At 40.7% G+C, this 25925-nt stretch overlaps 1 protein-coding gene across 9 annotated transcripts in view; it reads right to left on the bottom strand.

The window, feature by feature from the left end:
* Window positions 1-4398: 4398 nt before the first annotated feature.
* LOC144601199 (phosphatidylcholine:ceramide cholinephosphotransferase 1-like) overlaps window positions 4399-25925 on the bottom strand; it is a 95874-nt gene continuing 74347 nt past the window's right edge. For all 9 annotated transcript variants that reach the window (XM_078413172.1, XM_078413168.1, XM_078413173.1 and 6 more), the window contains 3 exons: window positions 11775-11928; window positions 7580-7746; window positions 4399-5953 (listed from right to left, as the gene is read on the bottom strand). In XM_078413172.1, coding sequence (XP_078269298.1) covers window positions 5768-5953; window positions 7580-7746; window positions 11775-11928 — 507 coding nt within the window. In that variant the 3' untranslated portion in view covers window positions 4399-5767. The remainder of the gene's footprint in view (window positions 5954-7579; window positions 7747-11774; window positions 11929-25925) is intronic.

Raw genomic sequence — 25925 nt, 5'->3', positions numbered from 1 at the left:
TGAGGGGGGATCTTATTGAAACATATAAGATAATTAGGGGATTGGACACATTAGAGGCAGGAAACATGTTCCCAATGTTGGGGGAGTCCGGAACAAGGGGCCACAGTTTAAGGATAAGGGGTAGGCCATTTAGAACGGAGATGAGGAAGAACTTTTTCAGTCAGAGAGTGGTGAAGGTGTGGAATTCTCTGCCTCAGAAGGCAGTGGAGGCCAGTTCGTTGGATGCTTTCAAGAGAGAGCTGGATAGAGCTCTTAAGGATAGCGGAGTGAGGGGGTATGGGGAGAAGACAGGAACGGGGTACTGATTGAGAGTGATCAGCCATGATCGCATTGAATGGCGGTGTTGGCTCGAAGGGCTGAATGGCCTACTCCTGCACCTATTGTCTATTGTCTATTGTCTATTGAAGGGGAAATAAAGTTTAACCCAAGGCCGTGCGGGAAGAAACGCCGCTTTGGAGGGGGGGGGGAATTAAACAAGTGAGAATTCACAGGCCGGGAAGCCATGGGGCCCTGGGCCCCACACACTGCTGATACAGGGCCGGTACCCGCGCCACCTTCACGCTGTTCGCTCTCTCCGCTCCCGTGATCGGAATCTCCCGCCTTTTGGCACCAGCTCGTTAGGAAACTGGCGGAAGTGGGGGGGGGGGGGGGGGGGGGGGGGGGTGCAGCGGTAGAGCTGCTGCCTCACAGTGCCAGAGAACCGGTTCGATCCTGACTACAGGGGTTTTCTGTGTGAAGTTCATACGTTCTCCCTGTGACCTCGTGGGCTTTCTCCAGGTGCTCTGGCTTTCTCCTACATTCCGAAGATGTGCAGTTCTGTAGGTTAATTGTCTTCTATAAATTGCCCCCAGTGTGTAGGATGCAAAACTGGGATAACATGGAACTATAGTACAGGTGTTTATTCACAAAATGTTGGAGTAACTCAGCAGGTCAGGCAGCAACTCAGGAGAGAAGGAATTGGACGTTTCGGGTCGAGACCCTTCTTCAGTCTGGTTACTAGGTTAATTCCCGGAATGGCGAGACTGTCATATGTTGAAAGACTGGAGCGACTAGGCTTGTATACACTGGAATTTAGAAGGATGAGAGGAGATCTTATCGAAACGTATAAGATTATTAAGGGGTTGGACATGTTAGAGGCAGGAAACATGTTCCCGATGTTGGGGGAGTCCAGAACAAGGGGCCTCAGTTTAAGAATAAGGGGTAGGCCATTTAGAACTGAGATGAGGAAAAACTTTTTCAGTCAGAGTTGTGAATCTGTGGAATTCTCTGCCTCAGAAGGCAGTGGAGGCCAATTCTCTGAATGCATTCAAGAGGGAGCTAGATGGAGCTCTTAAGGATAGCGGAGTCAGGGGGCATGGGGAGAAGGCAGGAACGGGGTACTTATTGAGAATGATCAGCCATGAACACATTGAATGGCGGTGCTGGCTCGAAGGGCCGAAAGGCCTCCTCCTGCACCTATTGTCTATTGAAGAAGGGTCTCGACCTGAAACGTCACCCATTCCTTCTCTCCTGAGATGCTGCCTGACCTGCTGAGTTACTCCAGCATTTGTGAATAAACACCTTCGATTTGTACCAGCATCTGCAGTTATTTTCTTACACTATAGTACAGGTGATGGATAGTTAGTATGGACTCAGTGGTCTGAATGGCCTGTTGCCACTGTATCTCTAAACTAAAATAATTATTTAAAGACTCTCACCCTGAGCAAATAGCCACCTCAAAAGACAAATATAAAGTAAATGTTTGCCTTGCTTTAGTCATGAATGAGTAAGTTAGTCGGCCATCACTAAATAATCACCAGTAAATTCAAGCAAAGTTGATTAACAATAAAGCTATAAAATTTTCCACCCTTATCTAGAGTCCATCTGGTTGTTTAAAACTTTGTATTGTGAAGTCTTCAGTATAATTATTCAGATGATGCAAAGTCCAAAACTACCTGATCATGAATTATACTTTCAATCTGCACAATTAACTTCGCAACACTTTGAAAAGTAAAATATTCCTCACGTCATTGAAAATAAAAATTCACCCAGAAATTATCAGGTGACTTGCTCAGACTATTATCAGGAATGGGCAATTTTTAGAAATGCCTTTTTTTTTTAAATCAGTTTTGTTTGCAAGGAAGTTTACTTTGCAAATCACCCTACACAGCCAAATATTTGGACCCCAGCTTCTCGTTTCAATATCAGCTACAATACCTCGATGTCGGCATGGTGAGTATACGTGGTGACTCTTTGCATACTTTTGAGTATTGTATGCAAAGCAAGAATTTCACCGTGCCTACATGTGCTGTACATGTGATGATCAAGTATCATTGAATTAAAAGGTATTAAAAGGCAGAGGAAACTCAAATAAGATTTAAAACTGAACATTTCCTAAGCATTTTCAATGCATTTTAGATTCAGCATTTTGCCGACTGTTAAGAATAACGTGTAAATAATAACAAGTAAAATAAACACTGCCAATTCACCATGGGGGGGAAACGCTTAATTTATATTTCAAAATATCTTGGATGAATTACTCAAAATCATCTTCGCCTCAGCTTCAGCATCAACCGTCCTAAATCACTTGCTTTGCAAGAAAATTCCAAAGTCCTAGTTCATTGTTCAAATATGCCTGTGGGTCTCATAACTCATTCCAGTTGCAAACGTATTCATTTGTTGTAGAGTATTGAGCATTGCAAAATATACACTTCTTTTTTGGCAAACTACATTAAATATTTGAATTGGGTCAAAGGTGTTGAGGGAGCAGTGAGAAGATGATTCCTTCGACCATACCAAGTGGCAGCGGTGGTGGAGTTGCTGCCTTACAGCGCCAGAGACCTGGGTTTGATCCTGACTACGGGTGCGGTCTGTCTGGAGTTTGTGCATTTTTTAGATTTTTAGATTTAGAGATACAGCGCGGAAACAGGTCCTTCGGCCCACCGAGTCCGCGCCGCCCAGCGATCCCCGCACTTTAACACTATCCTACACACACTAGGGACAATTTTAATATTTACCCAGTCAATTAACCTACATACCTGTATGTCTTTGGAGTGTGGGAGGAAACCGAAGATCTCGGAGAAATCCCACGCAGGTCACGGGGAGAACGTACAAACTCCGTACAGACGGCGCCCGTAGTCAGGATCGAACCCGAGTCTCCGGCGCTGCATTCGCTGTAAGGCAGCAACTCTACCGCTGTGCCACTGTGCCGCACATTCTTCCTGAGACCGCCTGGGTTTTATCCGGGTGCTCCAGTTTCCCTCCACATTCCAAAATCACGCAGGTTAATTGGCTTCAGTAAAAATTGAAAATTGACCCTCGTGTGTAAATGAGTGGTAGGACTTAGGTTGAGTCGATGAGTGTGAAATATATAAAATGGCATTAATGTAGCATTGGTATTGGTAGATGATTGATGTGAATTCAATATGCAAAAGGCCCAACTAACTAATTTGTGGGCAGTGACCTGATGAAAGTATATAAAATTATGAAAGGCATAAATAGGATAGACAGTTAGAACCTACTCCCCAAGATGGAAATATCAAATAGTTAAGGGCATATCTTTAAGGTTTGAAAGGGATGTGCCTTGCAAGTTTTTTTTTTTTTAAACACAGACGGCGGAACAGCGTGTCTGGAATGCGCTGCTAGGTGTGGTGGTGGAGGCATATACGATAGTGGCATTTAAGTGACATTTGGATAGGCACATGGATATTCCCCCAGAGAATCCAGTACAAAATCCTCCTCATAACCTACAAAGACCTCCATAACCTGGCCCCATCCTACCTGACCGACCTCCTCCACAGGCACACTCCCTCCCACCTGCACCCTCCGCTCTGCCGCTGCCAATCTCCTATCCCCCCACATCCGGACTAAACTCAGATCCTGGGGGGACAGGGCTTTCTCCATCGCTGCTCCCACCCTATGGAACTCACTACCCCAAACCGTCAGAGACTCCCCCACACTCACCACATTCAAAACATCGCTGAAGTCTCACCTGTTCAGTACTGCCTTCAACCACTGAAGGTCACCTCACCTACCGTCTCCTTTCTCTGTTCATTTATTTATTTACTTATTTATCTATTTATTAATTTCCCTATGTTCTCAAAATCTCTGTAAAGCGTCTTTGAGTATATGAAAAGCGCTATATAAATAAAATGTATTATTATTATTATTATATGTAAGGAATGGAGGGATTATAGATTATGTGCAGTTGGTCTTGGCATTATATTTGGCATAGATGTGGGCGGAAGAGCCTGATCCTGTGTTGATCTATAATGGGTTTCAGTAACAGTTGCAAGGAAAGCATATGGGCTAATCCATTCCCATTTAAAACTCAATTCTCTCACTTAATTTTAAAATTGTATCCAAGCAAATAACACGAACAGAAGGAAAATGCTTACGTTTAAAGCTTTTTATTGTTCATCCTTCATAATTGTTTTACAATACAAATATCACCTCGTGTATTCACAAAACTACAGAAAAGAATTTCCTTTCACATAAAATACAGAATGGAGATCATATGTTTTGCAATAAAAAACTATTTCTCACATTGGCAAGTATACTTCATTTTCACGATTTCTGATTTGGGCGAGATTTAAAGACTACATGCATAATTTGCACAAATATAATAAAATTTATAGAAATAGAGCATCTCTCCAGCTAATTTTACCAACAAGTCAGAGGGGCATGAATACTTTGCTAGTACAATAACCTCTGCACACAAATATATTTCACCTTCATGTTATGACTTGATACTTAAGAAAAATGCAAAATCTGTAAAAAGGAAGTCAAAAAACCAACAGTTAGATTTGCTGTGTCATACTTCCCATTTATATAATAAAATAATTTACTTGTACAGTAATATAGCTAACAGGACGTGCCCACTGGTAGTGAATTGAATATTACCATAATTAATTTGCACCCAATATCTCAAAAGTATTCAAAAGACAAGGAGTGCAAAAACAATAACTACAAAATTGAATGCTCACTGTTGAGCTTACATTTTGCAATTCTGCAACAGTTAATTATTAACTCAATACTCAAGGTAACATACATATAGGTTTTTGAATTTTCATATACTATATCTGAGACCATCTACTGACCGTACAATCAGGACAAGAAAAGGCACTAGAAAACTATCAGTCCAAATTTCCACGCAGTGTTGATTTTATTCTTGCTACGAGTGTTTTATGCAGACTTCTTAGTACTTGGAAAATTCCTGTGAAGATTTGATTTTTTTTTTGCACTGCCACATTCATTTAACATAAATATCAAGAATGATTTTTATAAAATATTTTTGCACTTGATTCTTTTGCCACACAGGTTCTATAATACATACAGAACCCAATTCTTATATTCACCAACATTTTTGTATAGCTAAAGATTTCCAAGAGGATGGCTTTAAGCCCAGTCTTTGGGGCATGATTCTTTGAAGATAAATTTCTGATTGAAAAAATACAATTTATCCCAAACACATTTGCAAACATAAGCTAAATAAGACATGAGCAGACAGGACAATTGCCACTGATGCGGTAAATATCAAACACAATTGAACGTGATTTTGTGTTTATGGCAAACATCAAAGACCAACAGACAATTAACAAAAGATTATACAGTGCATGTCAACCGCTTTTGTTCTATAGTCCTTTGGAAAAATCACAGTGCTGACCAGTTAATTGGAACATTTTAGTAAAAATGAACGTTGCAAGACGTGAATTAGCAGAAACTTCAAAATGGAATCAGCTCAAAGGGATGTTTCAGCACGTGGCACATTCCTCTACGGTACCTAGTGTTATGTATCAGTCACTAATCTGCTGTATTTTATTTTTTTCCCGAAGAACTGTGATAAGGATGACCAGGAAAATGGCAAATAGTATGTATGAGGTACAATGCCTTGAACGTTGCTTTCCAAAAAACAAAATAACTTATACCACCACACTTGGGATAGAAAATTAGTCTTGGAGGCTTCCTTTAATACCTTAAAACACAGGAAAAACAAATATTAATTACACAGAAATATTGTAAAAACTAAATAGATTGCAACAATTTAGGAGCATATCATAGTTTACTATTACTGTAAGAAAATAACTGCAGATGCTGGTACAAATCGAAGGTATTTATTCACAAAATGCTGGAGTAACACAGCAGGGCAGGCAGCATCTCGGGAGAGAAGGAATAGGTACCCATTCCTTCTATCCCGAGATGCTGCCTGACCTGCTGAGTTACTCCAGCATTTTGTGTATAAATAGTTTACTATTATTTCAATCAGCTGCAATTTACATCAACTAAACTTGTTCTTCCCAGATAATTAGTTTCCTAATCATTTGCCAATTAAAGAGAGAAATACAAGTTAGATATTCTTCGTTACTTGCATATTGTCTCCTCTATTACGAAAACTAACTTTGGTAAAGTACGCCAGATTTTTGAGGCCCTTAATTATGTCAGTTTCTATTGTCTGTGAAATCAGGTAGAAAAACAAGGGATTCCTCCATCAGACAATAGTTCAATTCTTGTATTCTTAAATGATCCACAGATATCCACATCCCCGAACTTATAGAACAGAGAACAATACAGCACAAGAACAGGTCCTTTGGCCAACAATGTCTGTGCCGAGCATCATGTCAAGTTAAACTAACCTCTGCCTGCACATGGTCTATATCCCTCCAATCCCATCATATTGATGTATCTACCCAAAAGCTTTCTAATCACCATATCGTACAGAGTGAGCACACCATTAAAATCTAAGCTTCCCACTGTTTGAGCTAGGGCAACTGATCATGCAATTTTATGCTGTTTGCAGATTTGTTTAGCTTATTTATCCATTTATTTATTTAAAGGATTCGTGGCTATAAAATTTGTTATTGTACAGCCGATGCATGGCATCGGTATTGTCAGTTCCAAGCCAGGGTCACATCAATTTCAGGACCATACCAGTTTACAGCTGACAGTACAAAGAAAGATATCCAAGATATAAAGTTTGCATAACTTTATTTGGCCAGAGTCAGGATGATACTGGAATCATCTTTGATCAATTATAGTTGCACAAGTTAACAAGGGCATTTATAAAACATATAAGGCTAAGTTTTTAAACAAATAAATCTAACAAAAAACTATGTTCATAAGTTATAGGGGCAGAATTAGGTCATTCGGCCCATCAAGTCTACTCTGCCATTCAACCATGGCTGATCTATCTTTCTCTCTCAACCCCATTCTCCCGCCTTCTCCCCATAACCCGACACCCATACTAATCAATTGCCTTAAAAATATCCATTGACGGCCTCCACAGCCTTCTGTGGCAATCAATTCCACAGATTCACCACGCTCTGACTCAAGAAATTCCTCCTCATCTCCTTTCTAAAGATACGTCCTTTTATTCTGAGCCTATAGCCTCTACTCCTAGACTCTCCCATTAGTGGAAACATCCTCTCCACATCCACACTATACAGGCCTTTGACTATTCGGTAAGTTTCAATGAGGGCCCCCCCCCCCCCTCATCCTTCTAAACTCCAAAGAGTACAGGCCCAGTGCCATCAAAAGCTCAAAATATGTTAACCCAATCACTTTAATATGTCATCAATATATTGATTCACAAGCAGAAACTTACTTGCTGGTTGGCCATGGTATGGTACCACCAAAAAAGACGTGTAGTGATATAATATGCAACCACTACATCCACAGTGTAGTGGTCATGTGCCAGAAGAATGCAGAAAACTCCAACAATACTGAGAATCCAGCAGGTCCAGTGATACCACCACCAATCTTTTGGAGAATCTGAAACAAAAATAGAAGCTCATTGAATGTACAGTCTACAGTCAAAATCACAACACTCACTACAGTCTGCAGTGTAAAGTTTGCCGTTAAAACATTGGCAATTGAATATTTAATTAGTAATTAAAGTACATGACAAATGCAGCTTTATAAAACACAAAATCCTAATTTTCGAAGGAAATATTTATTAGGTATCATCAGTACCAATTCAGTAGGTTCAGGCAGCATTTGTGGAGATAAGGTCAACAGAGGTAATGTTTCAGGACTAGAACCCTTCATCAGAACTGGAAAAGTGAGGAAAAAAATGTTTGAAGCTGGAGAGGGAAAGGGAAAGAGGAGTGAAACAAATAAAGGGAACACCAGCGATCAAGTGGAGATTAAAACTGTCTGGGTGACTTAATAGTTTGGACCCATTTAATTAATAGGCATCAAAACAAAATGGGCTGAAATTATGTGATGCAGGTCAGAGTAATTGCTGGAAAACCAAAATTAAAGAAAATGCTAGAAACAGCAAGATCAGGAAAAATCTATGGAGAGAGAAAAACAAAGTTAAGTTATCTTGGAAAAAACTGGCGAGGACGGTTATCCAAAACTGATGAATTCATTGTGAAACCCGACATCTACAATGTGCCGAGATGAACAACGAGTTTGCGCTCATCGAGCTTTGTTGAGCTTCATTGGAATAGTGTACGAGACTAAATGCAGATAAGACAAAGCAGGGTAGACAATTAAAAAGACAGGAAAATGGTAGCTCAGGTTCATCTTGCACACTAAACACAGCTGGTCTGCAAAGCGGTCACTTAATCTGCATTTAGTTTATCCAACGTAGAGAACACCATGCCATGAGTACCCTCAACCCTTGTTTATAAGAAGTGTGAGTGAATTGCTGCAGCTCTGGCAGATGCATGGGAAAAGAGTGGTTGATTAAAATGGAAGAATAAATTAGAGGAGTCACAATGGGAATGGTCGTTTCAGGACACTAAAAAGGAATGGGAAAGAGACGACAGGCAAAGGAATCATGTTGATTGTGGCTGAGATTATGCAGGATGATTTGTTGAATGTAAAGGCTGATGGAATCAAAGGAGAAGATAAGGGAGACTTAAAATATCCAATGAAAGGTAATTGATCTGAAACATTATTGTTCCTCCTTCCAGGATGTTATTATTTCAGATCATCAACAACGCTTTTAATTCCCAGGTATCTTCAATGTTTGGTTTACTTCCCTTTCATGCTCAACCAGTTCAGTTTAGTTTATTGTCACGTGTACCGAGGTACAGCGAAAAGCTTTTGTTGCGTGCTAACCAGTCAGCAGGAAGACAATACATAATTACAATCGAAGATAGACACAAAAAGCTGGAATAACTCAGTGGGTCCAGCAGCATCTCTGGAGAGAAGGAATGGGTGCAGTTTCGGGTCGAGGCCCTTCTTCTGACTCTCGCCCATTCCTTCTCTCCAGAGATACTGCCTCTCCTGCTGAGTTACTCCAGCTTTTTGTGTATCTTCGGTTTAAACCAGCATCTGCAGTTCCTTCCTAAACATAATTACAATCGATCCATTTACAGTGTATGGATACAGTACATAGATACAACAATGATTCCTTTGTATTTTTTCAGTAATCGAATTATTTAAACTGAATTATTTTACAGGAGACTGCCATGGATACTGTCCATTAGGAACTCAAGATCTATGATTGTAATGATTAGCCAAGTTCCACACATGCAGCAGCATATGTTACACATTGCTGCAGTAGATTAAACATGCATAACATTATACTTATGAATTTTATGTACAGAAAGGAAAAGCAGAGATACAGATCTTGTAACCAAAATTTTTTTCTATCCATTTCTTCAGAAAATTTAAAATAGACAATAGGTGCAGGAGGAGGCCATTCGGCCCTTCGAGCCAGCACCTCTTTTCAATGTGATCATGGCTGATCATTCTCAATCAGTACCCCGTTCCTGCCTTCTCCCCATACCCCCTGACTCCGCTATCCTTAAGAGCTCTATCTAGCTCTCTCTTGAGTGCATTCAGAGAATTGGCCTCCACAGCCTTTTGAGGCAAATGAGAGCAATCTTTTCCAAGAAATTAAAGTTTCATATATTCCTATTATGTAATGTTATCTTGCTTCAATGACAAACTTCTAGCATTCACTCCAAATTTATTCTTGCCTCAAATCCTTTTTCTCCATGCTTTTACAAAACTACAGAAGATTGTATGAATAGATTAAATCTAATCGCACAATAGTTCAGGCTGCTGCCGAAGGTCAAACAAATTAGTAAGTCCCAGAAATTGGAGAGGAAGAGCTAAAGGAAATATATCAGGCATGGACTGATATTCATTTCCTATTTTAATCTCCAAGTCAAAAGCCAGTCTCAGAGATCTTGTACATCAAATATTCTATAAATGAATTTAATCCTAAAAGGGAACAACTGAGCTAATAGATTTCTCTACTCAATAGCTACAGTTATTCTTTCCAGCAACATTCAACATCCCCCGCAGAATAATTTCTGCACAGAAGAGATCAAATATGGAATATTTTGCATCAATTTCATTATTAAGACAGACTATTCACTTAGGGAGACAATGAATACGCTGAATGGCAAAAGCTTTGATCATATAATATCTGCACTAAACAGAAATATCCACATTCACATATTTCCACAAAAATGTTTGAAGTCTGAGTAAATGAGAACGAATAGAATAGTATGAAGGGAATCTCAGAAGGGAATCTTGCAGTCAAAAATGAAATTAATGAAAATCTGCTCTGAAAATATTAGAGGTTTTTAGATAGAGAGGAGCAATGTAGGCAGCACTAAAGAGATTCATTATTCAGCAGTTTTACCTATTATTGCTTAACTGAACAATGTGTTGTAGGTTAGTGTAACTATTTGGAGAATGATTTCCAAAATGATAAACTTAACATTGGATTTATCAACCTGATCCTTTTATTTTGCAGTCAAAAATACAAAAACGATACTAAAAATACTCAAAAACACTAGCACTAACACCTGTACGTCTTTGGAGCGTGGGAGGAAACCGGAGTGTTCGGGGGAAACCCACATGGTCAAACTCCATACAGACAGCACTCTTTGTCATTATCTAACCCGGGTCTCTGGTGCTGTAAGGCAGCAACTCTACCGCTGCATATCTGTGTCGTCCTTAATAGAAATTTACAAATACATCAAGCAATTACTGAGGCGAATCATACTTAGCAATTGTTGCAAGAGATTCTGGGTAGAAGTGTAAAGGGATATCTTGTTGATTTTAGATTTAGAGATACAGCGCAGAAACAGGCCCTTCGGCCCACCGGGTCCGCGCCGCCCAGCGATCCCCGCACATTAACACCATCCTACACCCACTAGGGACAATTTTTTACATTTGCCCAGCCAATTAACCTACAAACCTGTAGGTGTTTGGAGTGTGGGAGGAAACCGAAAATCTCGGAAAAAACCCACGCAGGTTACGGGGAGAACATACAAACTCCGTACAGACGGCGCCCGTAGTCAGGATCGAACCCGAGTCTCTGGCGCTGCATTCGCTGTAAGGCAGCAACTCTACCGCTGCGCCACCGTGCCGCTGTGAAGCTGCAGTTGGCACAGCAGTTTCACAGCTGGAGGGCCCCAGGTCCAATCCTGACCTTGCAAGCTGTCCACATGGAGTTTGCACTCTCTTTCGTGACCACGCGTGATCAATGTTCAAGCATTAAAATGCTGACATCGTCAGCACCTACTCATCTTGATATTTTGATTTCCTTGACTTGAAGCGATTAGGAGACTTTGTACTACTTCAGCAAATGTTCCCCATTGAATGCAAGATATAATCTATACTCTAGTGCAGCAAGTACAATCTATACTCTCGTGCAGCTAGTAATGCAAGCAAAAATATCAGATTACATGCATAACTTTTATCTTAAGAGCAATACTTTGCAACCTCTTATATCAGTTGAAGGATCAATGAGTTGTACCCTGTCAAAATTCATTATGTTTAAGGAAATAAGTCGAAGTAAATTTTTCAAGAAAGTAGCAACTTACATTCTTTGATAAATAAGTAGGTGAGTGTTAAGATAACAGTGTGCCCACTGTATAGGTAGTCTCCACACATGGTGTGCGCTCCTGTGATAGACAGTCCACCTCCAGCTATCATCTTCATAATTCTCCTAAACTGTGCTTCCACATCTCCAAACAGCTGCAAAATGAAGTGGACAAAAAGCATCTTGAAACAAACTGAAATAAAGTTACTTGGAATAATCAAAACTACACCATGGAAAATTCAAAATAACATTATCATGCAACAAGTCGCATTGGATCATAATAAATACTCTTATCATGCTGTATACAATAAATTAGTTCAAATGAAAGAGGGTTTCTCACTGGGAACATTAAACTTCACAAACTGGCCGAAAATGCGTAGAGCTTTAATTCTCATGTGATGTCTTGTTTGGTTAATCTCAGATCTTCTTCTGCATAAGGATCTCTATCCTTCAAAAAATGTTACCAGATGCATTAACACAAACCCTCCCAGTTTCCTTGCAGTGTTTTATCATTCTTTTTGGCAATTGGTTTTAATGGAATAAATTGGTTTCTGTTGGAATAAATTAGCCAAATTTGTAACACAGGCATGGCTTTCTAACTGGATTTTTCAAACTTGCCAGTCTTTTTTTAAACAGTTTTAACAAACTGCTCTGGTTGAGAACCAAAATATTCAATTTGAAAAAACCCAACACCTTTTGTTATCCTGCAACATGTTACTACATTGATTGATATGGAATTTAAACAGTATTTTGAAACATTTCAGAATAAGTCTCTGGATAGCAATTAATGTCAAACATTACCAAAAATGAAATTTTTTTGGAGAAAACATTGCAAAACAAGGAAAGTCATCCAACTTTGCATTTGATACACATGTATCTTTAAGCAATTCAACATAATGTACCAGGTTTGTCCAACACTTATTTAGGGGTGAGAGAATTCTGAAGATATTCATCAAAAAATACATCTATATTTTTAGAGAGGAAGGGCAACAGATCGCCCCAATGTGAAGGAAGACACACTGACAAGACCAGACACGACGTGCTGGAGTAACTCACTGGTCAGGCAGCATCTCTGGAGAACATGGATAGGTGACGCTTTGGGTTGGACTGAAGAATGGTCCCAACCCCAAGTGTCACCTATCCATGTTCTCCAGAGATGCTGCCTGACCAGTACCTTGTGTCTATTTTGTAAACTAGCATCTGTAGTTCCTTGTTTCCTCTGTGACAAGGCTAGTCATATATCTGTAACATTATCTGTTATGCTGGATTTGAAATTGTTCACTAGACTTAACATTCCTTATACAGATCCTAAATTTTGTTTCATCTCTCACTATAAACTAACAGAACTAGAATGATACAGGCCTTTTACAGTGCCGACCACAATGCCAATCGGAACTATTCCCACCGGCCTGCAGACGGCCCTTATTTCTCTATTCCTTGCCTATCTATTTTTCGTGGAGCAGTGCCATTTCCTTCAATAACTTCTCCATTTACATACATATATCCCAGACTACCATCCTTAGTTACACCCTGACAACAATGTTTGGAACAGTCTCAAGGATCACGTTTATTTGCATTCATGACTCTCAACTCGGCAGTTCAATTTAACCCTTTACTCCAAAGATTGCTCCCTGTACTCTTCAGTGCAACAGTAAATCTGTTCAGTGCAGGACATAGGCACAGGTCCAGCAAGCCACGAGGGGGCTGAAGGTCTCAGCGAGCCATGGCCATACCCTGTCAGCTCGCCTGCCACAGGACCGGAAGAGGGAAGCTGGCAAGCCCCCCCCCCCCCCCCCCGCCTACTTACCCCAAAGACCTGGAACTGGAGAGGCGGTGGAGGGAGTTGGTGGCGGATGCTGGACAAGGGAAGGTAGGAAGAACCATGGGGGTTCTTACCGTCCACACCTTCAAGGTCAGCTGTGAGAGGCGCCCCTGGAGGACAAAGGTCGAAATGACTGGGCAAGGAGAAGGACAACTGCTTGCAGGACAAGGCGGAAGCGTCGGCGGAAACAGGCCTTTGTGGCCAGCTGCAGTTGGGACTGTGAAATGGCGGCAAAACCTGGCGACTAATGCTTTTCTATTCAGTTGGAAGTTTCTTTGCACAGTGAACTAACCAGGAATTGTACTTGTGTATGGCAATAATCTGTCTGCAAAAAAAACCCCAATCTACCTGTACCTTGATACACATGATAATAAAGGAACCGTTGAATATGCCATTACCTTAGTCCCTTCTTCCATGTTTCTCTGTTAGGAAAATTATCCACTTTCCACCTCAGTTACAGAGCAACATTATTCCTTAGACACTTACGACTCCCCCCCCCCCTCCACACAATGACTTCTTCTCTCAACAAAATATTGCTCGTGTCACATTTGATATCCCTTACCCTCTCCCTCTTAATCATTAAGATTATATGCTGTACTATATAATTAAGTTCAATTTCTTTCATTTTCTTCTAACTTTCACCCCATATAACCGACAACTTAGCGTGAACAAAGATATTTGTGTAGTGCCTTTCATGTAATAATTCTGTCCAAGTGCTTAATTGGCATATAAGCATTTTTTTGTTGCTTTGTTGATCACCAGTTTAACAAAAAAAAACAAATTGTAAGTTAGATCTCACAATTAGATAATCTACTTTGATGGGCTTTGTTTAGGGTTAAAAATTGGCACAGCAACATTGAAATTAGAGCTTAGTTTAGTTTAGGGATACAAGGCGGAAACAGGCCCTTCGGCCCACTGAGGCCGCGCCGACCAGCGATCCCAGCACATTAACCCTATCCTACACACACTAGGGACAATTTACACTTACACCAAGCCAATTAATCTACTAACCTGTAGATACTACTTTAAAGTGTGGGAAGAAACCGAAGATCTCGGAGAAAACCCACGCGGTCAAGGAATGTACAAACTCCGTACAGACAGCACCCATAGTCGGGATCGAACCCAGGCCTCCGGCGCTGCAAGACAGCAACTCTACCACTGCGCCAGCTATTCAATCTTATGATGGGCTAACCATAACACAGTACAACTTTCTTCCAGAAAAATGGCAGATAAAGTTATGTAGGCAATCTTAGACTGGGGAGAAAAGAGCTTGACTCAGGGGCAACAGAGTGAGCACAAACCGTGGACCACTGCTTGAATTAACCCTTAAGTCCAACCTTTTAGTAGATCTTATTCAATTTATATGCTCGACAAAACAATGTCAAATTCTTAAACAATTCTAACTGCAACCCTGGCTGGGAATAACCCATCTTTCCAACTTTTTTTCCAGCTTTAGTCCTGCTTGCACATTTCCCCCGCCTGACACTTTTTTTTCTCATCGTCTGGTGGATGGAATTTCAGTTATTACATAATTAACCCTTGAGCACCTTCAGTATTATCTTCTACCATGCATTGAAAAGCAATCTAGAGGATTTTAAATCCTTCACCCCGTTAGTCAACTACCTACCACTTATTTTCCCTGCCACTTCTCTGCAACTTTTGCTTATTAAAATGCTCGGGAGAATTTTCCAACGGTACCACTGTAGGCATTACTATTATCTAATTAACATTTGCTGGCAATTTTTTGATCCAAATATTGAATAATTTCATGAAAAATGATATCAACATCACCAGAAAAGAGCGCCTTACCACAAAACAATATATTGAAGACAGAATGAAAAAGATCATCCCATTGTAGTGGGTCTGGACGCAGCAGGAATCAGGCAAGACGCCAGGTAAGGATTAACAGTAACTTTAATATAGCATCAGAACATCCACTCTCTTCAGTTTTCCACACAAGTAAACTCTGGCCCCTTCAGGCAAACCCCTTAGCACCAGACCCCTTCCCAGCCCTGTCCACCCAGTGCTGAGGGGGATGACCCAGGGAGTGGCCTAATCCCCGGGCACCGCCACACCATGAACATAATTGGTGGGCCGTAGTTTCACTTGCCAAATACCATCCTACCCAGAGCAGAAGCAGCATGGATTACATACTAAGCAAAACATTTAAATGTCTATTATTAAGTGAGATGAGAAGTTAACAGGCCCTGTCGTGCTGTAAATGATTGCAAGATACAAATGAAACACTTGCATTACTTGCATCACGTTTCAACAAGGCCACCCAAAAATGAGTACATGTACTTTTTACCCCACCCCCCTTTCAATCTTCATGACCGGCAAAACAAAATCTCAAAAAGTAGAAGAGCAGGGACATATGGGAGAATTTTTATCCAAGTTGTCCTCAGTCATACAGCAGCTAGTCCTTGATTTATGAATTGATTTATTCACAAAATGCTGGAGTAACTCAGCAGGGAGAGAAGGAATGGGTGACGTTTCGGGTCGAGACCCTTCTTCAGACTGATGTCGGGGGTGGGACAAAGGAAGGATATAGGTGGAGACAGGAAGATAGAGGGAGATCTGGGAAGGAGGAGGGGAAGGGAGGGACAGAGGAGCTATCTGAAGTTGGAGAAGTCGACGTTCATACCACCGGGCTGCAAACTGCCCAGGCGAAATATGAGGTGCTGCTCCTCCAATTTCCGGCGGGCCTCACTATGGCACTGGAGGAGGCCCATGACAGAGAGGTCAGACTGGGAATGGGAGGGGGAGTGAAAGTGCTGGGCCACCGGGAGATCAGTTTTGTTAATGCGGACCGTTCTATTTGTGAATTTTTGCTTTCATATCATTGTCTCTTGGAGGTACGAGTATTTGATCTATTGTCAGCGCAATGAATAACGTATCACCCTGCTACCATTAGAATGCACAATAACATACTCACAATGCATTACAAGGTTTTTTGATTTCTGAAATTTTGTTAAATGAAACTTATTCTAAGAAGGCATGCCTTTGAGACATCTCAGTGCACAGCTTTACCATGAAATACAGCTATATTGTTTAATGAGGAGAGGGACTGGAGACTGTTTTCAAATAACTTTTTGTAATAACAATTCCCCAGGAGCTGCTGTGGTACACAATAACCTGAACAGTAAACATCTATTTGCAATAAATGGTACGTGTATTAAATATGGAGAAAGAGGATAAATGTTCTTATTTAGACATTATTTTATTCCCACTTTAATTAATAAGTAGATCTACAAAAGATCATATTTCCACCAGAATTTTTTCATTGAACAAAATGAATCCACATCTCAATATTTCACTCCAGAGCTTGGTCACCTCCAAGAGAAAATAATTCAACTATTAATCCAAAAATTACATTTAAACCAAGCAGAAAGAACAAATGCTTCCAAATAAAAAGATTTTCCTGGATGAATGGATCTGAGCAAAAATAGCAAGCTAATAAATGAACCAAGTTAGAGGTTAAATCCTTTTAAAATGAGTTAATTCCCTCCTTACAACCTCTAATAACACAAACACAACCTCTTATGAAAAATAGGTTACAATAAACCTGTCACATTAATAACTAAAAACTAGATAACTTATGGTTGTTAGAAATCAAGCAGAATGCTTGCAACTACAGTAAACTTGAGGCAGTCCAGCTTAAACTGCTCCTGCACATTCATGGGCATGATATGAGGTACAGTACAATTGCAGGTGTCAGTGGCCAGTGAATCACAGCTGGTATTATTCAACGTGTTTCACTTCTGCCACTAAGACAGGAGAAAAGCTAACACCCGAATTCTGTAAAATTTAAAACCATAACCGGAAAAAGACAAAAATACAGTTTCTGTGCAGGAATAAAGTTGACGTATTAGGTCAGAAACTCAACTTGTTCACTCAAGTCTAATGATAATTCATCTACTCTGATAACAAAAATCTGGTTTGCAAGTAGAAAAGTTACTGGGGGATTACCAAGTTTTACGTACAAGACAGAATATCCCACTACAGCTTAAAAGTTAACAAGCTACCCACCAGTTACCTGGAACCAAGAGATTCGGCAGCAGGAGTGGACCTGAGAGGAAACGAGGGCAGCAAGGAGAAGATAAACTGAGGCCCAGGTGCTTGAGTTTGGGGAGAAAAAGAGAGAAAAACAGTGTGACATTACAGGAAGGCTGTGAGATCACATTTCCACCAGACTTGACTGGTTAGCGAGTATAACAGCCTTCATATTCCTCTCCTTACAGTAAGGGGTTTGGTCTAAATTACCTCCCAATGATAAAAGTGTACAAGATTTATAACACAAAGTTATCAAATAGATTGATGATTGAAATTAAACAGTTGACCAAACAAACTAAAAACCAAGTGAAAATTAGGTGGCAACTATGAAAGGCAGAGTATTGAAAAACTAAGCAAGCATTTGGGATTGGAGATTAAAAGGCAGGACTTTTTTTAACTACAATGTGACTGCATAGGGAGCATTGAAATAAAGGAGAAAAAACCCATAGGAAGAATACAAAGATGCAGCTGAGGATTATAGTTTCTGAATCCCAGCTTGATTACACTAGAGATCTGGATGCATTCATTAAAATTGTTGAAACAATGTAGTAACTAAATTCTTACAAGGGGAATAGAGATCCACGTTTAGCTCATGGATGCGTAGCTGAAGTTGTCGTTTACAATTTCTGTGCCACATAGGAGCTTCAGGCCTCTGCATTTGTACATGTTCCAGAAATTGACTTGGCAACAAGCATGATAATTCCCAACACCAGCACCTTGCAAAGCTGCGCTCTCAGCTTCTTACTCTACTCCCCATACACTCACGGGTGTGCGGCCAAATTCCGCTCCAAATCCATTTACAACACCATCTCAGTGGGCTGAATCGTGGAGCACAATAAGTGTTCAGCAGCATGGTGTCAAGACAAGCTCTTCCTCATTATCAACAAAATGAAGAGGCTGGTGATCACCTTCAGGAAGCGAGGTGAAGTACATGCTCCAGTCTGCATCAATAATACTGAGGTGGAGATGGTCAACAGTATCAAATTCCTAGGCGTAAATTTCACCAACAATCTGACCTGGACCAAACACAACAATCTGACCAAGAAAGCACTCTAACACCTCTACTTCCTCAAGTCCAGGTTAATTCCCGGAATGACGGGACTGTCATATTACTAGGTTAATTCCCGGAATGGCGGGACTGTCATATGTTGGAAGACTGGAGCGACTAGGCTTGTATACACTGGAATTTAGGATGAGAGGGGATCTTATCGAAACATATAAGATTATTAAGGGGTTGGAGGCAGGAAACATGTTTCCAATGTTGGGGGAGTCCAGAACAAGGGGCCACAGTTTAAGAATAAGGGGTAGGCCATTTAGAACTGAGATGTGGAAAAACCTTTTCAGTCAGAGAGTTGTGAATCTGTGGAATTCTCTGCCTCAGAAGGCAGTGGAGGCCAATTCTCTGAATGCATTCAAGAGAGAGCTGGATAGAGCTCTTAAGGATAGCGGAGTCAGGGGGTATGGGGAGAAGGCAGGAACGGGGTACTGATTGAGAATGATCAGCCATGATCACATTGAATGGCGGTGCTGGCTTGAAGGGCCGAATGGCCTACTCCTGCACCTATTGTCTATTGTCACCCATGACCCATACCAATTTCTTCTGATGCATCGTAAAAACCATCCTGTCACATCCTTGACATGACACCTGCTCTACCCCAAGGCTGCAAGAAACTTGAGTCACGGACATGCCCAGACCATTGCAGAAATCAGCCTCTCCCTTCTACCTCACCACCACGCAATCGACTCCATATCATATCATATCATATATCTACAGCCGGAAACAGGCCTTTTCGGCCCTCCAAGTCCGTGCCGCCCAGTGATCCCCGTACATTAACACTATCCTACACCCACTAGGGACAATTTTTTTAAATTTTTTTTTTACATTTACCCAGCCAATTAACCTACATACCTGTACGTCTTTGGAGTGTGGGAGGAAACCGAAGATCTCGGAGAAAACCCACGCAGGTCACGGGGAGAACGTACAAACTCCTTACAGTGCAGCACCCGTAGTCAGGATCGAACCTGTGTCTCCGGCGCTGCATTCGCTGTAAAGCAGCAACTCTACCGCTGCGCTACCGTGGAAAAGCAATCAACATAATCAAGGACCACTCACACTACGGTCATTCTCTCTTCTCCCGTCGTCCATCAGGCTGAATAAACAAAAAGCTTGAAAGCATATACCACCAGATTCAAAATCAGCTTTGTGCTTACTGTTATTAGACACTTGAACAGAGTTTACATATATTAAGGATCTAAAGTCTATTTAATTGGGCGACTGTTTAACCTGCACTTTCTCTGTAGCCGAAACAATATATGCTGCACTCCATTTATTTTCTCTTTTGCTCTACCTGTTATACTCATGTATGGAAAGCACATAAAGTATTTCACTGTAAAACAGTATGCAATAACAATAAACCAATAAGGATAGTGTGTTCTGGATAGTAAATGGAAAAGTAGGAAACAGAAAATGCTGGACATTTCTGTTTGTGTACCACATTGATATGTTGAAGGAGCCCAGTATAGACGATAGAGCCAATGGCAAGTGCCAAAAGAACAGCAAAATATAGGAATGCTGCCCTGCAGGAGATACTATAGCTAGATAATCAGCCATTTCTGCAACCATCCTCATAATGTTTTGCCTTTCCATGGCAGAATAAAGGGCATCATGGAAAAGGTGCAGAATATTCTGCAGGATTAACAAAATAAACCAGAAATTATAGCCCATGTCGATAACAACAAAGAGGAAAAATATTTAAAATCTAAGGTCAGACTTTCAGGAACTCAAGAATTTTAAAAAGTAGGGACCTTGGAGGTAATAATCTCTGGAAGATGCGGAACATCAATACATTGCTTAAGGCATGGTGTAGAGAAGGCAGGATTGGAAATAGTCCTGGTGGGCATGCGATACCCATTCTAAAGGGTAGGCTGTACAACAAAGGTTTTTTTCTGGGTGCTCTGGTCTCCTCCCACATTCCAAAGACGTGCAGGTTTGTAGCTTAATTGACTTCTGTATATTGCCCCTAGTGTGAGTAGGATGCAAAAGTGGGATGTACGGATAATTGATGGTCAGCATGGACTTGGTGGGCCGAAGGACCTGTTTCCACACTATCTCTAAAAAAAAACAGAAAACAATGGGAATAAAAGTTGTAGAAATGAAGACCACCAATAATTTCAAAGTGAAATTGAATAGACATAGGGGAAGTAAATCAGCAAAACTTTCTTTGGTGTCATTATGACTGAAATAGATTAAAGGTATCAAAAAATACTTATAAAATGTAATTTAAAATGTAATTTAGGACCACATGGCAACACTTGTTAATTTCTTCAAAATCTAGCAGTACAGTTTTATTAAAATTGTAAAATTACTATGAGATTTTTCAAAAAAAGTGAAAATGCTTGAAGAATTTAAAAAAAAATTTGACAAATTAAACACAGAGCAGTCCATTTCTGTGGTCAAATCAAAACGTGTGCATTTACTGCTATTTAGGCCTAGAGTTCAACGTAGTGAAAGATTTAGTAATTGTCCTTTGTACCCGAGGACTGATATAGCACTCAGCAGCAGATTAACGCAAGACTTAGAGGAATTTGATTTGGAAATTTTGATAAATTTAAATCTTTTTTTTTTTTTTTAAATCAGTTACTCCAGCAGCGTCCATTAAAAAAAAATTAGCACCTGCAGTTCCTTGTTTCGCTAGCAGCAAGGCAGACAAGTTTTCAACTACAGTATATTTAGTGCTACAAGCATGATTTGAGGAAGCTATGTTGCAGTATTGAGCTGCTGCAGAACCTTAAACTTTCACTAACAGGATGCGCCTGCCAGACTCTAGTCATTCACAAGTTGGCATGGACAATGAGAACAGGCAGAATGGCTAATACCTGTTCTTGAGACAAGGTATTACAATGCTCATGTCCTCACGCTGCCTGTTCCATCATAACTGGCTTAGCTAATGTTTGAATAGTTAATGGAAAGCAATTAATAACAATGATGATTTTTAGTTGGCATCCAAGAAAGAGCTAAAATCCATACTCTTTGGCAAGAGGGGATTCTCACAATTGGGAGAACAGGAATTCTCACAATCTGTGGAATTCTCTGCTTCAGAAGACAGTGGAGGCCAATTCTCTGAATGCGTTCAAGAGAGAGCTGGATAGAGCTTTAAGGATAGTGGAGTCAGGGGGTATGGGGAGAAGGCAGGAACGGGGTACTGATTGAGAATGATCAGCCATGATCACATTGAATGGCGGTGCTGGCTCGAAGGGCCGAATGGCCTACTCCTGCACCTATTGTCCATTGGGAGAGGCACAGCAAGGGGCATGGGGCAGACGGCCCAAAGATAAGGCAAGAATGTGGGAAGAGAGGTGATTAAGGAAAAAAAATATTTGGAAGTTGCTGCTTTACAGCGAATGCAGCGCCGGAGACTCAGGTTCGATCCTGACTACAGGTGCTGCACTGTAAGGAGTTTGTACGTTCTCCCCGTGACCTGCGTGGGTTTTCTCCGAAATCTTCGGTTTCCTCCCACACTCCAAAGACGTACAGGTATGTAGGTTAATTGGCTGGGTAAATGTAAAAATTGTCCCTAGTGGGTATAGGATAGTGTTAATGTACGGGGATCGCTGGGCGGCACGGACTTGGAGGGCCGAAAAGGCCTGTTTCCGGCTGTATATATATGATATGATATGATATGATATGATATGATATGATATGATATGATATGACAGTCAAACTGCACAGTGACATGCTTGCAGTTTCTGCATATTGGGCATCAGGTATTATGTGTTCGTTTGACCTTGTGGCGTCTTTAGAAATTAAGCAAAACCAAAAATGAAATATGCAATCTCTCAGGCAGCAGAAAATAAGATTGCAATGATTACAACTTGACTGCCTACATACAAATTCAAGATATGCAACCTTAAATATCCAATGACAAAAGAACAACACACTTATATCACTGTTATAAACGAGTTTTATCTTTTCTGCTATTTGTGAACATGGGGAATTGACTAACCTTTTTTCCATTTGGCAGAAATCAAATCATCTCAAATAAGGCATATTCCCATAAATAAACTATTCCCCCCCAAACAAAATCTCTCAACATTACGAGAATACAAATCAAAACCCATTGATCTGGACAAACAAAAAATTAAAGGCGACCCATTTCAAACTGTGTTCTTACCAGCAATTAAGTGTTGGCTGTGCAATCTTTTCTACCAAATTTTACATGGTTAATAATTCCGATGAAGCAATTTAAATGTGCTAGCAAAGACCATTTTTCGCTAACATACATGTTGGTGACCGTGTTAAGTGGTTAGCTAAAAACCTCACATCAAACGGATCTATTTCCCTAGTGCACTCTGATTAAATTAATTTTCACAAAGGAAAATGTCAACATAAAATCGTGGTCTAAAATCATACAGAACATAAATGTCTTGTTGTAAAGATGCATACATCCTACAATTATAATACAATGGAAATCTTATATAAAATGCCACAGTCTGCTTCAGAGATCAGTGCTGAGGCATTGCTGTTTGTCATCTATATTAATGATTTGGATAAGAATGGACAGGGCGTAATTAGTAAGTTTGCAGATCCACTAAAATAGTGGTATTGCAGATAGTGAAGATTGTTATCAAGAATTACAGCGGGACCTTGATCAGTTGATTAAGTGGGACAAAGTATGGATAATGGAGTTTAATTCTGATATATGTGAGATGTTGCATTTTGGGAAGTCAAACCAGGGCAGGTCCTTCACAGTAAACAAGTAGGGCTCTGGAGAGTGTTGAAGAGCACAGATATTCAGGAGTACAAGTACATGGTTTCCCTGAAAGTGGTGTTGCAGGTAGAAACTTTCATCACGCTGGCCTTCATCAGTCAGGGAATTGAGTACAGAAGTTGGGACGTTATGTTACAGTTGTAAAGGACATTAGCGAAACTGCATTTTAAGTATTATATATACTAGACCAAGTGAACCCGTTGGGCCCAAACCTCTCCTGCATTGGTACAGCACCCTCTCCTCTCCCCCCTCCTCTCCCCTTCCCCCCTCCCCCCTTCCCTCTCCCCATCCCCCCCTTCCCTTCCATCCCCCTCCCCCCCACTCAACCCCCCCTTATCCTATCCTCCCCCTCCCTAGGAAGATTTAAACTTTAAAATGTGAATAACTTAAAAAACATAACAGCGATTTCAACAAAACTTCTTCCATAGCACCAAAGGGACGATGGTGAGTAAGGCGGGCCTAAAATTGTCGCGCTATTGTGTACCGTTTTGGCTGTAGTTCAGGAACACACAAATGTGAGTTTTGGTACATAGATGTTCAGTTTTGGTCACCCAGCTGCAGGATAAACGCCATTAAGTTGGAAGGGGTGAAGAGAAGATCCATGGGGATGTTGCTGGGATTTGGGAGCCTGAGATATAGGGAGAGATGGACTTTATTCTTTGGAGCACAGGAAGCTGATATAAAATCATCAGAATTGATAGGGTGAATGCAGTCTTTTTTTTTCCCGGGACAGGGGAATCAAGAACTAGAGAGCATAGGTTTAAGGTGAGCAAGGGAAGATTTAATAGGAATCTGACCCTCTATTTCCCACACAGAGGGTAGTGGGTATATGGAACGCAATGCCAAAGGAAGTAGTTGATCCAAAAACTTTCACCCAATATCCCTGCAAATTACTATTCGGTTTTAAATTAATTCGGCACGACCATTTAACCTGTGGTTTTTCCAGCGTTTCTGGAAATCAGAGATTTCTTCCATAATATTTATTATATTAAACTAGGTTATATTTTAAATAGCCTTTTGCAAACTTCAGTGAGGTGGAAATTCTTGAAGTACTCAGACCAAACACCTTCATTTATCACCCTCCTTTGTTCAAGGAAACAATCTTCATGATATCTCCAACTATGATCCATTTGTATGTGGAGTGGAGGCTCTAAAGTCACTTTGGAAGAACTCCTAAGCCCAGGTTCAAGAACAACACGCTGTTCCTCTGCAATATTCTGTTTCCAAGATTCACTTTCATTGGTTCTAAATCTGATTCTCCAATATATCCAAAGCTTCTTCACATGACGGCAACCTTCTACTACCACCTCAACGTCAGTCCCTACCCACCCCTTTTAATTAATAAAAGACCCAGTCTTCCAAATCTTTCCAATCCTTAGTCTTAACCACATCTCATCGTCCCATTTCTTTTCCATGGACTTATCAAATTGTACGCAATTTCCCATTTCCAAATATCAGCTGCATATCGGCGAGACCAAGTGCAGGCTCGGCGATCGTTTCACTGAACATCTCTGCTCAGTCAGCCGTAACCTGCCTGATCTCCCGGTTACTCAGCACTTTAACTCTACCTCCCATTCCTAATCTGACCTTTCTGTCCTGGGCCTCCTCCATTGTTAGAGTGAGGCCCAGCGCAAATTGGAGGAACTGCACCTCATATTTCGCTTGGGTAGCTTACACCCCAGCGGTATGAACATTGACTTCTCTAACTTCAAATAGCCCCTTGCTTTCCCTCTCTCTCACCATCCTCTCCCCTTCCCAGTTCTCTCACCAGTGGTGCTGGCTCAAAGGGCTGAATGGCCTACTCCTGCACCTATTGTCTATTGTCTATTGTCTCCGACTACATTCTATCTCTGTCACGCCTACTCCTGACATCAGTCTAAAGAAGTATCTCGACCCCAAACGTCACCCATTCCTTCTCTCCAGAGATGCTGCCTGTCCCGCTGAGTTACTCCAGCATTTTGAGCCTACCTTTGATTTAAACCAGCATCTGCAGTTCTTTCCTACACATCGTTCCCAATTCCAAATTTTACAAACTCAAATTATTGAGGCTCGTGTTACAACCGGGAAAACACTGACATCACAATATATAGATGAAAACAGTAATGCTCCCATTACTTTGACATCCCCCCTCCCCCCCCTCCCCCAACGATGAATTAAGACAGATGTTTATTAATGTGGATACATTTTAATCCCATGAATTTAACCACAACAATTTATAATGGCCTGGCTCTCATCCTCTCAGGATTTCAGTAGATAAACACAGCTGATACCAAGTACAATATGGAATTAGTTGAAGTGTTCCAAAAGCAATTTTCAAAGGACAAATTCCTATGTATTATATGAAGCTTCAAATGATCACAACACCTTCTAGATATCATGATTGAGATCTCAGATATTTATACATTTGCCATGTAAACATGTAAAAATATAACCAACCCAAGAACACTTCCTTCAATAAGATTAAAATTATGAGGCTCAACTGATGAAACCAAAAATCAAGCACTGCACA

This window comes from Rhinoraja longicauda, chromosome 16, assembly GCF_053455715.1.
Source record: "Rhinoraja longicauda isolate Sanriku21f chromosome 16, sRhiLon1.1, whole genome shotgun sequence".
NCBI lineage: Eukaryota > Metazoa > Chordata > Chondrichthyes > Rajiformes > Arhynchobatidae > Rhinoraja > Rhinoraja longicauda.
The sequence above is the reverse complement of the archived record's forward strand: the minus strand, read 5'-3'. Positions and strand labels throughout refer to the sequence as shown.